The 12,383-nt window shown below is 40.5% G+C and overlaps 1 protein-coding gene across 1 annotated transcript in view; it reads left to right on the plus strand.

Moving 5' to 3' along the window:
* The window catches only part of CDKL3 (cyclin dependent kinase like 3), a 40,033-nt gene that overhangs the window by 1,152 nt on the left and 26,498 nt on the right, over positions 1-12,383 (plus strand). Inside the window, exons 2-4 of the mRNA XM_083352703.1 lie at positions 3,730-3,924; positions 4,981-5,159; positions 6,199-6,311. Of these exons, the coding sequence (XP_083208829.1) occupies positions 3,730-3,924; positions 4,981-5,159; positions 6,199-6,311 (487 nt within the window). The remainder of the gene's footprint in view (positions 1-3,729; positions 3,925-4,980; positions 5,160-6,198; positions 6,312-12,383) is intronic.

The raw sequence follows: 12,383 nt of genomic DNA on the forward strand, positions 1-12,383 counted from the left end.
TTAGAGATTTAGATTTTTAGATTTTATGTGCTTAAATATTTTGAAATTTTATTTTTCAGTGAGATTGTTTCAGTGAAAGTTGAAGTTGAAGCTTTTCTTTGCTGGCTATCCCGGTGAAGATTCCTCTTGGAATGTACACATGCACAGAAAACCTCTTTAAAGTTATCCTGCTGCAGCTACTTCACATCTTCATGTGGCTGCAGCAAGATATGGGGCTGCCCTTGAGGACCACTCGGAGGCTTCAGCTGGTGCAGAATGCGGCCGCGCGAGTTGTGATGGGGGTTTCCCGATACTCCCATGTAACACCTCTACTCCGTGAGCTGCATTGGCTTCCGGTTGCCCTCCGGGTGAGATTCAAGGTGCTGGTGATGACCTATAAAGCCCTAAATGGCTTGGGTCTGGGATATTTGGGGGAACACCTGTTGCCGGCATCAAGTTCCCTTCGTCCAGTGCGCTCCCACAGGGAGGGCCTTCTCAGGGTGCCACAGGTAAGAGATTGCCGGCGGGTAACACCCAGGGATAGGGCCTTCTCAGTGGGGGCGCCTGCCCTTTGGAACCAGCTGCCAGTGGAGCTGAGGACTGCCCCCGACCTCCGTTCATTCCACCGGGGCCTGAAGACCTGGCTCTTCGAGCTCTCTGGCCCAGGCTGAGGATTAATCTTATTTTAACTGGGGTTTTATTTATGCAGGGACAAATATATTTTTTTAAATTTGTTTTTAACTTTTGTATTTTGGTTTTTTAATCACCCTGTAAACTGCCCTGAGTCCTTCGGGAATGGGCGGTATATAAATGTAATAAAATAAATAAATAAATAAATAAATAAATAAATAAATAAATAAATAGATAAATATGATTATTTTGCTTTCAGTGGATAATATAACAATTAAAATACAGCAGTTATACATTAATTATATAATATTTATTATTATTATTATTATTCCCTCACTTTCCAAAGCTTTGTTTCTGTGTAGTTTCAAAGCCTCATGCTGTTTAACTTTTATGTAAATCTGTTAGGTGAGGTGATCTGGGATTTGGAGGTGGATGTTATTGGCATTCTGATTTTGTCCAACTATATTTCTCCCTTTTATTGGAGTTGTATGCTGTTGCACAGATAAGGGACTACTGACTGGATGCTTGAATGACTGAGACATGAATAAATTGGAGGCTGGATAGAATTGGGATTCTCAGATGTGGGCATTTGAAAAATAGCTTACTTAGATAAGATTGAACTTTTGAAGACGTCAGTAGCTTTAGAGTATTTTTCATCAATTTTTGTCATTGAAAGGACAAGTAACTTTGATGATCTGGAGTCCCTTTGGCCAGGTATGTCTATTTTTAGTCAGGGATAGAATATTCATTCTCTGAAATTTCCTATCTGATATCTATGAGGTTATATTTGAAGGTGGCAAGCTTTTCGCATCCATTGAAAACGCCACATTTAAGATCAGTGGCTCTTTGGTGCTGCCATACAAGCAGAAAAAAACAGCAGCGATGTGTCACAGATCATTATAAATGGTTTCACAGTTTCTTTTAGATTCTTCCACCTTACAGCCAGAAGCAATGTGTTTCCATTTGCATTGTTCCTGATCTTTATTTGCTAGTTTAAGAGATGGTTGTGATTCTGGTAGCAAGTTATGGGTAGCGGTTTTCAAGATTCTTTGACCAAAATTGACTCACAGAGGATAGACCAATTTTGCTCTGTTAGATACTGAAAGCAGTAGTAGGGCTCACATATTCTGCAGATTCTGGTAACAGCACATGTAATTCCTAAAAGAATTGCACTGGGTGCCCTATGTTTATGGTATATGTTTGTGGCATTGGTAATAACATTTAGAATCCTAAATGGGACATCTCTCTTGTAAGTATTTGCCTAAATATTAAGTTCTGTGAGTCTGTCCTCTTTGTTGCCTTATAGAAGCTGTATGTTAGGAAGAGATAAAGAGATTTTCAGCTGTGGTAGCTGAGTTATGGAATGACTCCTTTCATGGGCCTTTCATGGTACATAGATTTATTTCAACAACAAGTTACGTTGTAATTATATAAGCCTTGAGATTAATATAGTGTTATGTTCTTTAGTAGTGTTAATTTTAAAATTGCAGTTGCTATTGTATAGTTTTCCTGATTCAATCTATGGCATAGGTGGGTCAGAAATATGTTAATATAGGTAGTCCTTTTGTTGTTAGCTGCGAAGTTGTGTCCGACCCATCACAACCCTATGGACAACGTTCCTCCAGGCCTTCCTGTCCTCCACCATCTTCTGGAGTCCATTTAAGCTCACGCCTACTGCTTCAGTGACTCCATCCAGCCACCTCATTCTCTGTCGTCCCCTTCTTCTATTGCCCTCAATCTTTCCCAGCATTAGGCTCTTCTCCAGTGAGTCCTTCTCATTAGGTGGCCAAAGTATTTGAGTTTTAGCTTCAGAATCTGGCCTTCTAAAGAGCAGTCAGGGTTGATCTCCTCTAGGACTGACTGGTTTGATCGCCTTGCAGTCCAAGGGACTCGCAGGAGTCTTCTCCAGCACCAGAATTCAAAGGCCTCAATTCTTTGGCGCTCAGCCTTTTTAATGGTCCAACTTTCACTGCCATACATTGCAACTGGGAAGACCATAGCCTTGACTATACGCACTTTTGTTGACAGGGTGATATCTTTGCTTTTTAGTGTGCTGTCTAGATTTGCCATGGCTTTCCTCCCAAGGAGCAAGCGTCTTTTAATTTCTTGGCTACAGTCCCCATCTGCAGTGATCTTGGAGCCCAGGAAAATAAAATCTGTCACTACCTTCATTTCTTCTCCATCTATTTGCCAGGAATTGAGAGGGCTGGATGCCATGATCTTGATTTTCTTAATGTTAAGTTTCAACCCAAGTTTTGCACTCTCCTTCTTCACCCACAACAAGAGGCTCTTTAGTTCCTCTTCACTTTCTGCCTTAGAGTGGTATCATCTGCATATCTTAGGTTGTTGATAACTGAGTCCAAACTTTCCATTGCTAATCATGACAGTTAAGTGAATTGTGCCCCTTTTTAGTTTTTTGCCACAGTTGTTAAGCGAATCACTGCAGCTGATAAGTAATTCATGTGATTGTTAAGCAAATCTGGTTTCCCCCATTGACTTTGTCGGAAGCCAACTGGGAAGATTACAAATGGCGATCACATGACCCCGGGATAGTGCAACTGTCAAAAATACATGCCAATTGCCAAGCACCTAGATTTTGAAAGTATGACCATGGGGATGCTGCCATGTCATAAGTGTGAAAAACCAATTATAAATCACTTTTTTCAGTGCCACTGTAACTTTGAACAGTCACTAAAAGAATTGTTCTAAGTCAAAAACTATAAATACTGTAACATATAATTATTGGACCTATTTCCATAATTTATTGGTTGCTTGACTACCAATAACTCTGGGAGGCTTTACAATTCAGTAAAGAGGGTAGCTTGACTTTCCTTGTGGAAAGATTCTTAAATTCAGAATTGAGGTAAATTTTATGAGTAAATTCCATTTTAAAAAAATTGTAGATGAAACAAAGTTTTCAGGTTTTTTTTTCATACAGTAGGTTATACCATAAATGCTGATTTCCTAGTTAACAGTAATATTTGTGATACTTTTTTTAATTACTTAATAAAATATATTGGCTTAAATTCATTATAAAAATAGATGAATAATAAATAATATTCAGAAGTGTTGAGGGCAGTGTAGAGCACACAAAATATTTATTTGCTCTTTTGTTAACAGCAATTTCGTCATGAAAACTTGGTCAATCTGATTGAAGTCTTCAGACAAAAAAAGAAAATTCATTTAGTGTTTGAATTTATTGACCATACAATTTTAGATGAGCTGCAACACTATTCTCATGGACTGGATAGTAGAAGACTTAAAAGGTATCTTTATCAGATTCTTCGAGCAATTGACTACCTCCACAGCAATAATGTAAGTACTTTTCAAAAATATTGTAAAGTACTGTACAGCTTGACTACTGCAATGTACCACCTAGAAGCTTCAACAGGTCCAGAATGCAGCAGCATGAGCAGTGATGGGCCTGCCTCATTATGCCCATGCAACTCCATGGTTTGCAAGCTGCACTGGTTGCCATTTAGCTTTTGGGTGCTGGTAGTTTCCTATAAAGCCCTTCAGTGACATAAGACCTGGTTACTTGAAGGCTGCCTGTCTTCCACAGTATCTGCCCCACTGATTCAAACTGGCAGGGGTGGTGGTCTCTGGGTTTCTTCAGTTAAACAATGCATCTCTTGAGATTCTGAAAGCAGACTTTTGCTGTAGCAGTACTTGTTATGTCAATTTAGTATAATAGCAAATCACTCCCATATCAAACGTACTTGAGTCACAGACTTCTTTCATCTGGGCTCTTGAGTTAATACTGTATTTGCTTTTCTATCCATCCTGTTCCAAACATCCAACTCTCGAACAAAGGGATAAGTCCCTTTTTTCAAGTCATGCTTACAGGAAATTGAATTCCTAATTAACAGTTATATTATTGCTCCTTCCAGTGTATTAAAACAAAAGCTGTAATTACAAACCAAGCATTTATTATTTCAAAAATGCTTTGTTCCACTAAAAGAAAAAGTCTAGGTTTAAATAAAGTGGAATATAGTGTTTCCAAAATGATAATAAGCAAGCTTGTTGGGCTCACCTTTGAAAATAATTAAATGCGTGTCATATCAAGATCTCAGTATGTAACTTGCTGTTCAGTCTTTCTTTTATTGCTGGAACTAGTATAAGACTAAAAGTACCGATATTATAGGTAGGCTTTAGTCTTAAGCCAGATACATTTGATCAGTCCAACTAATTGACCTAGACTTTTCCCCCAGCTCCTAAAAGATAATTGTTTTACTTATTCTTTTATTCTTAGTTGTTTAGCAGTTTGAACTTATGTTCTTGATATATTTACTGAACTAGTTAGCATTTAATTTTCTGTTCAAACAACATATTTTTGTTCTTAAACCAGATTCTACATTATTCTTCTGGTAGGTCATTCACCGTGATATTAAACCTGAAAACATTTTGGTTTCACAAACTGGAATTACCAAGCTTTGTGATTTTGGATTTGCTCGGACTTTAGCAGCCCCAGGTGATATTTACACTGATTATGTTGCTACAAGATGGTACAGAGCTCCAGAACTGGTATTAAGAGATACAACATATGGGAAGTAGGTTTTTTTTTTTAAAAAAATCATTAATTATTTTTAAAGTACAGCCACACAAATTATTCCAAAACAAATGTCTACAAACTTACTTGTGAAGAATAGTAAAGGAACATTAGATGGCGCCCTGATACATTTCTACACTATAGTTTTTGTTCTGAATTTTAAAAAGTCCTTGATTCAGATTCAACTCCTAATGAACCTCTGGGAATAGCCGTGTAGTTTTCTTTGTATAGTAACAATATGGGATGGTTTGCCATTGCTTATTCTGGATTCTTGTTTTTTATTTGTTTGTTTGGTTTCCATTCTACCCTGTGTTCTGGTATTCCCTGGAAGCTCCCAATTCAAATACTAATCAGGTCCAACTCTGCTTAACTTCCCAAGTCAGCCAACGGCTATTGCTTTTCTTTCTTTCTTTCTTTCTTTTTCTTTCTTTCTTTCTTTCTTTCTTTCTTTCTTTCTTTCTTTCTTTCTTTCTTTCTTTCTTTCTCTTTCTCTTTTCTTTCTTTTTCTTTCTTTCTTTCTCTTTCTCTTTTTTGATAAAGACTAAAGAAAGTATTCAGTCTCAGCAATTTATAGAATTTTGTATACATAATCTGCAGTTTGAAGAGAATTATAAATGTTGCATTAGGGTAAATCCTTGGCTACAAAAACACAAGCAAAAGTTTTGAAAATTTGAGCTGAGGAGATTTGGGCTACAGTAGCCTCTGCCAGCTGAAAGTTCATGCAAAGTTTGGTATCAATATGAAACTTTATACAAAAAATATACATTCCTTTTTCATCCACCCTTATGACTATATGAGTATTTATGACAGGAATAGCTGCTTAATTCTGGTTCTAAACCAGGTGTGTGAATTTGGTGGACTTCTTTTGATGGCAAGATTTTTTTGTGCATGTGTGTATGTATCTTAATTTATCTTATTTCATTGAAGAAAAAGTGAAAGTAATAAATTAATTTATTTTAGAGCATTTATATGATAAGATGTAAACATTTGTAAATTTAGTCTTTGTATTGTTGAGCACTTTGTTCATTTCCTGATCTTAGACCTGTGGACATCTGGGCTTTAGGTTGTATGATTATCGAGATGGCCACTGGTAACCCCTATCTACCCAGCAGCTCTGACCTAGATCTACTTCACAAAATCGTGACCAAAGTTGGTAAGTACTGTTCTTAATGTTACTCAAAGAGAAGTAATGTGAAGTTATAAAGTTACCACTTTATAATGTCTTGGTAAGACCACTCTTGGAATACTGCATTCAGTTTTGGTGACCACAATGTAAAAAAGATGTTGAGACTCTAGAAAGAGTACAGAGAAGAGCAACAAAGATGATTAGGAGACTAGAGGATAAAACATATAAGGAACTGTTGCTGGACTTGGGTATGTCCAGTTTAATGAAAAGAAGGACTAGGGGTGACATGATAGCAGTGTTCCAATATCTCAGGGGTTGCCACAAAGAAGAGGGAGTCAAGCTATTCTCCAAAGCACCTGAAGGCAGGAAAAGAAGCAATAGATGGAAACTAATCAAAGAGAGAAGCAACCTAGAACTAAGGAGAAATTTCCTGACAATTAGAACAATTAATCAGTGGAACAACCTGCCTCCAGAAGTTATGAATGCTCCAACACTGGAAGTTTTTAAGAAGAGACTGGACAACCATTTGTCTGAAATGGTAGAGGGCACGGGTCGGCAACCCGCAGCTCTGGAACTGCATGCGGCTCTTTCAGTCGTCTCTTGCGGCTTCCAGTCCTTCTCCGCCATGTGCAGTCCCGAAAAAAAAGGACTAAAAAAGTTCAACCAATCAATTCAAACTTCTCATGAAAAAAAACTCACGAAGCTTGTATTGATTGGTTGAACTTCTTTAGTTTGTGGGACTGCCCACAAACCTCTTTTCTTCTTCAGACTGCACATGGCGGCAGCGGAGGAAGAGACTGGAGGATTGCTGGAAAGGTGAGTGGGCCCTTTTTCCACCTGCTGCGCCTTCCTTGGGCTCCCCTCCTCCGAACACACCGCTGCCGCCTCGCCCGACTCCCTCCTCACCCCACTCTTTCGCAACAGGGCCATACAGCCCTTTTTACGTCTGCTGCACCTTCCTCAGGCTCCCCTCCTCTGAACACATCGCTGCCGCCTTGCCCGACTCCCTCCCCACCTCACTGGGTGAAACAGTGGAGGAGGGCAGCCCGAGGAAGGTGCAGCAGATGGAAAAAGGGCCGGACAGCCCTGCTGCAAAAGAGTGGGAATTACCACCTCAGTTGCCTCGGTTGCTGGGCAGTGGCAGGGCATGAAAGAGCAAGTGGTTGTGCATGTGAAGTTGCAGAAGATGCTAAGCCGGAGGCAACCCTCAGACCTCGGATCTGGATGCAGTGACTTTGGAGCGGTCTTATGTAGTGTTGAGCTGCAAAGAGGTCCAGTTGCAAGGAGTAATAAGAGTACTATTGACTACATCCATATTTTGGCTGCAACAATAGGGCATGCAGGCTTGGCTTGCCGAAGGATTTCCTGAAGAAGGAGGTGCGAGCTCTGAAGAAAAACTCCTTGCACTCCGATTCTTCCCAGAGAGGGAGAGCGTGGGGCGGGGGGAGAGCAGTCTTTTCCGAGGGGAGGAGAAGCCAGGATGGCAGAGCCATCCATACCAGAGCTGGATGGGGGGCAGGGTAGGGCAGGGCTGGTGCCTTAGGCTCCACCCTTCAATCAAGCCCCCTGTTCTGTGCGTGTGCACCTTTGCGCGAATGCGCGCATGCATTTTCTGGCTCCCAGGTTTTTTTTTGAGGGAACTGGTTCTGAGTGGCTCTTTCAGTGTTTCAGGTTGCCGACCCTTGGTATAGGGTTTCCTGCCTGAACAGGGGGTTGGACTAGAAGATCTCCAAGGTCCCTTCCAACTTTGTTGTTGTTGTTGTTAATAGTAGTAGTAGTAGTAGTAGTAGTAGTAGTAATACAGGGCAAATCTATTGGTCCAGAATTAACCCTATATGTCTTTCTGTTCAGGCTTTGGGATTTCTATAAGTTTGATTAAGGGAATGGATGAATCATATTTTTTATCTAAAAAAACACTTTCAGTAAAATTTTACTTGAAAAGTTCTCCTTGGCTTCAAAATGTCTGCATGTTTTCTTATGATACATAAAATAGAAAATATGTGAAGCAAAATAGATTCAATTCTTTCAATGCATGAATGTCTGATCCACTTTGCTCCCTAGAACTTTCTCTCTTTTCTGCCCCCCTCATATAAAAGTGATAAACTGTGGTAAATCTGGTCTTATTATTCATGCTATCTTACTTGCTTGACTTCAAATACAGATTTCATTTTTACCTAGCTCTCATCTCTTAACCTCTCCAAAGTCATATTGGAACATGTTGATCCCATGTTTAAATACTTCTTCCTGTATTTTTAATTTCAATGCAAATTATCTCCAAGGTTACTCCAAAAGCCAGAAGCAAATACTTTCTAGAAATGTACAGAAATCATTTTAAGATACAGCATTTATTAATTGTAGAACTGACCTAAGTGTATATGTTATCTGTTTACTTCCTCCTTTCCTTTTTATGTTATATATTCTGTCAAATATATAACAAATTTGCAGATGACACTAAAGGTAAAGGTAAAGGTTCCCCTGCACATGCGTGCTAGTCGTTTCCGACTCTAGGGGCCGGTGCTCATATCTGTTTCAAAGCCGAATAGCCAGCGCTTGTCTGAGGACGTCTCCGTCGTCATGTGGCCGGCATGACTAGACACCAAAGGCACATGGAGCGCTGTTACCTTCTCACCGTAGTGGTCCCTATTTTTCCACTTGCATTTTTATGTGCTTTTGAACTGCTAGGTTGGCAGAAGCTGGGACGAGTAACAGGCGCTCGCTCTGTTACACGGCACTCGGGATTCGACCCGCCAAACTGCCGACCTTCTGATCGACAAGTTCAGCGTCCTAACCCACTGAGCCACCGTGTCCCTGTGCAGATGACACTAGACTGGCAGAAATAATGAACATCCCAGAAGACAAGCTCAGGATCCAGAACGATCTTGACAAAGGGGCCCTATCTAACAAAATGAATTTTAATGGGGAGAAAAGCAATGTTTTACATTTAGGCAGGAAAAATCTATCTGAAATCATATAGGTTCTCCTGCTTGAGCAGGGGACTGAACTAGAAGACCTCCAAGGTCCCTTCCAGATTCTATTCTGTTCTATTCTAGATTCTACAATGTATGCTCCTTGGGGCAAGGATGCATACACTTACAGATTATACACTTAAGTTTCATTTTAACTGACAATTGGGAGGATGGATTGTCTATTAAATATTATAGAGCCTGACATCTCTTGTGTGATGTTGTCATTACACCAGTGATGCAGAATGCATCATTTATGTCCATTAATATGCAAATATCAATTGATACCAAACAGAAGAATTTAAATGATGACATCATGCAATTGAGATGAATTACATTGCCTATGTCATTTGCATAAGAATATTATTAATCATCAGATTTTTTTTATATATATTTTGCATGTACTAAACATAAGTTGCCAATTTCCTTCACAGTTACTTGTTCCCTGAGGCCTAATCAGATTTAGAAATCTAGGTGTGTTACTCTCCTTCCAGAGTTCTGGAAGTGTTGCATGGTTTAGATTCCTCCCTGCCTTTCCATATTCTTTCTGTGGGAAACTTGAAAGAAATAAAAGCCTTCAGCTTTTAACCTTATTTAACTTCAAGATGAGAGGATTTGTGTTTACTTTCAGATGTATGACAGGGAATGTTAGTTTGTGTTCTGGGCTAGCCGGATTTTCAGAAATTGCACCGCTCGAGGTATCCATTATTGTACCTCTACTGAACGTGTACAATCTGCTGAACTTTACTAAATAATCATTATAATGAAATAAATCCAAGGTCTTACACAGGGGAATTTATTCCCACTACACTATAGGACAGATAGTCCTCAACTGAAAATGACACCTGGGACTGAAAGTTCCATCACTAAGTGATGCAGTCTGCACTGCAACCGGACTGCTAAGTGATGGCAATTCTTGCTGTCCCGGTTGGCATCCGTAAACTGAATTCCAGGCTAGTTATGCAAGGCAACTCCTGCCAGCTTCCTACCACCAAAGTCAGTGCAGAAGCTGGTAGGAAGTTGCAAATCCCAGCCCAGCAGGCAGCTGCTGAGTGGGGGAGGGAGGGATAGGGTGCCCCAGAGATTCAGCTTGAGCTAAGGAGTGTACACGAGTGTGTGAGAAAAGTATGGATTGGGGAGGGTGTCTGAGGATACAGTGAGGGTTGGGGAGAGTACGCAAGGGTGAGATTAGGGCTGAGGAGGGTATGTGAGGGTGCAGTGAGGGTTGGGGAAGAGCGCATGGATGTAATGCGGCTCAGTAAGGGTTTGTGAGGGTATTGTAATTGGTTCTGGCATGATGAGTATTTATACCTTTGGACTATAACAGGGGTAGGCAACCTTGGCTCTTTTATGACTCGTGGACTTCAACTCCCAGAATTCCTGAGCCAGCATGGCTCAGCTTGGAAACCTTTCCCTTTTCCCTCAGCATGGCTGGCTCAGGAATTCTGGGAGTTGAAGTCCACGAGTCATAAAAGAGCCAAGGTTGTCTACCCCTGGACTATAAGTACCGTCTCCTGTTTGACTAACTGGCATTCCCCACATACCTGACAGTGTCCACTGATATCTGTTCCAATTCCTGGCCAGCAGAACTTGTCTAGTATTCGGTAGACACTTCCTTGTATACATTGTCATTTCTGGCCAAAATGTTTTTAAAGAAGTATCTTCTCTGTTTTTCTACCATATCAATTTCCCATTGGGAGAGCTCCAGTATCCAGGGTTTCTCCTCTAGCTTGATCTGCCTCCCTCTTTCTTTTTCTCTTTTGGAGGCTTACATCCTTCCCCACTCAAATCTGGTTGAGAAGAGAGAACATCTATTGCTTTGAAACCTCCTCTTCCTGTTACAGGCTTGTGCCTCAGTAGTTATTCTTACCCCTCCCTCTGAGGATATGTCTAGCCAGGAAAATCTGATCATATTAGCACTCAATAGGGCAATTTAGTACTAGTCACAACTACCGTCATTTCTATTTCATCCTTAACTTGTATATTTGCTCTATATGCATAATGATACAAGTATAGTATGACTATAAACGCTTGTTAAGTGCTCTTTGTTCACTCTTGGTGCTTTTTTGACCAAATAAGGACAAATTATTCATTTGCTTCCTAAACCCGCAAATGGGGTTCCATTGATCGTAGCCCATATTGTTATTTCTTATTCTCCGGATGCTTGTAACACAGCTAAGAAAGATTCCTTTCCTTGGGAGATTTGACAGTCTTTTAACTAAGTGCCCCATCTTGGCACATTTATATCAGGGCCTATTTTCTCCTTGGTTTGTTCACCCTCCCTTTACCCTGTGTACCTCCTTTTTCAGTCTCTCCTTTTTTTCTTCCCTTTTCCAACCTCTCCATGCCCCCACTTCTAGCTTCCTCAGTTTTTTCTGACTTCAGCTAAGTAGGCTGCCTTTATTTCTGTCTCTTGAGTGTCATTCTTGCACCCGAAATCAGTCAGGACCAGGCAGGATCTGTGGGAATTGTTCAAAAATAATTTCATCTGTACTATCTGTCTATCTGGCTGTAATCATGTTCTAGCTAGGTCTCCCAGCCTTGCCTAGAGTTCTCTCACTCCTTCCTATTCCAGTTACTTATATTCACGGAATCTTTGCATATTTTGTGACTTCATAATAGTAGAGGATCACCTCTTTCTCTTTACTGTAACCCGCCACCTCCTGAGTAGGAAGACCTGCATTTCCCTTTCCTATCATACATGGGGCTAACCTGCCACCCAGTCCTCCCTTGGCCATTTAAATGACATTGCTGCACATTCAGACATAATTAAAAATGCCTCTGTGTCTTCATCACACACTGATGGATGGGTGGATGGATTTTTATATTCCTAACATACCCTACTAAGGGTAGAGCTACCCAGTGGTGGAGCTTTTTCCTACAGTGACTTCTCTTTTCTTGAGGAGGGAAATAAGAAGGTCCCTACGCTCCTTTCTTTGAGCTTCTCTTTCTTCCCCCTTTCTTTTTCTAGGCGATCTCTACATTCAGCCTCTTGCCGTTTTGTTTCCTCTTCTTCCCTTCTTAAGAGATGCCTCTGTTTGCTGTTGGTGTAGTACCTCCTTCATAACACTGGTTCATGACTCTGCTGGGCTGGATTTGCTTTAACCCTCTTCCTCATATGCTTTGAATGTTGGAT

This window comes from Vipera ursinii, assembly GCF_947247035.1.
Source record: "Vipera ursinii genome assembly, chromosome: 2".
In the NCBI taxonomy this organism is placed as follows: domain Eukaryota; kingdom Metazoa; phylum Chordata; class Lepidosauria; order Squamata; family Viperidae; genus Vipera; species Vipera ursinii.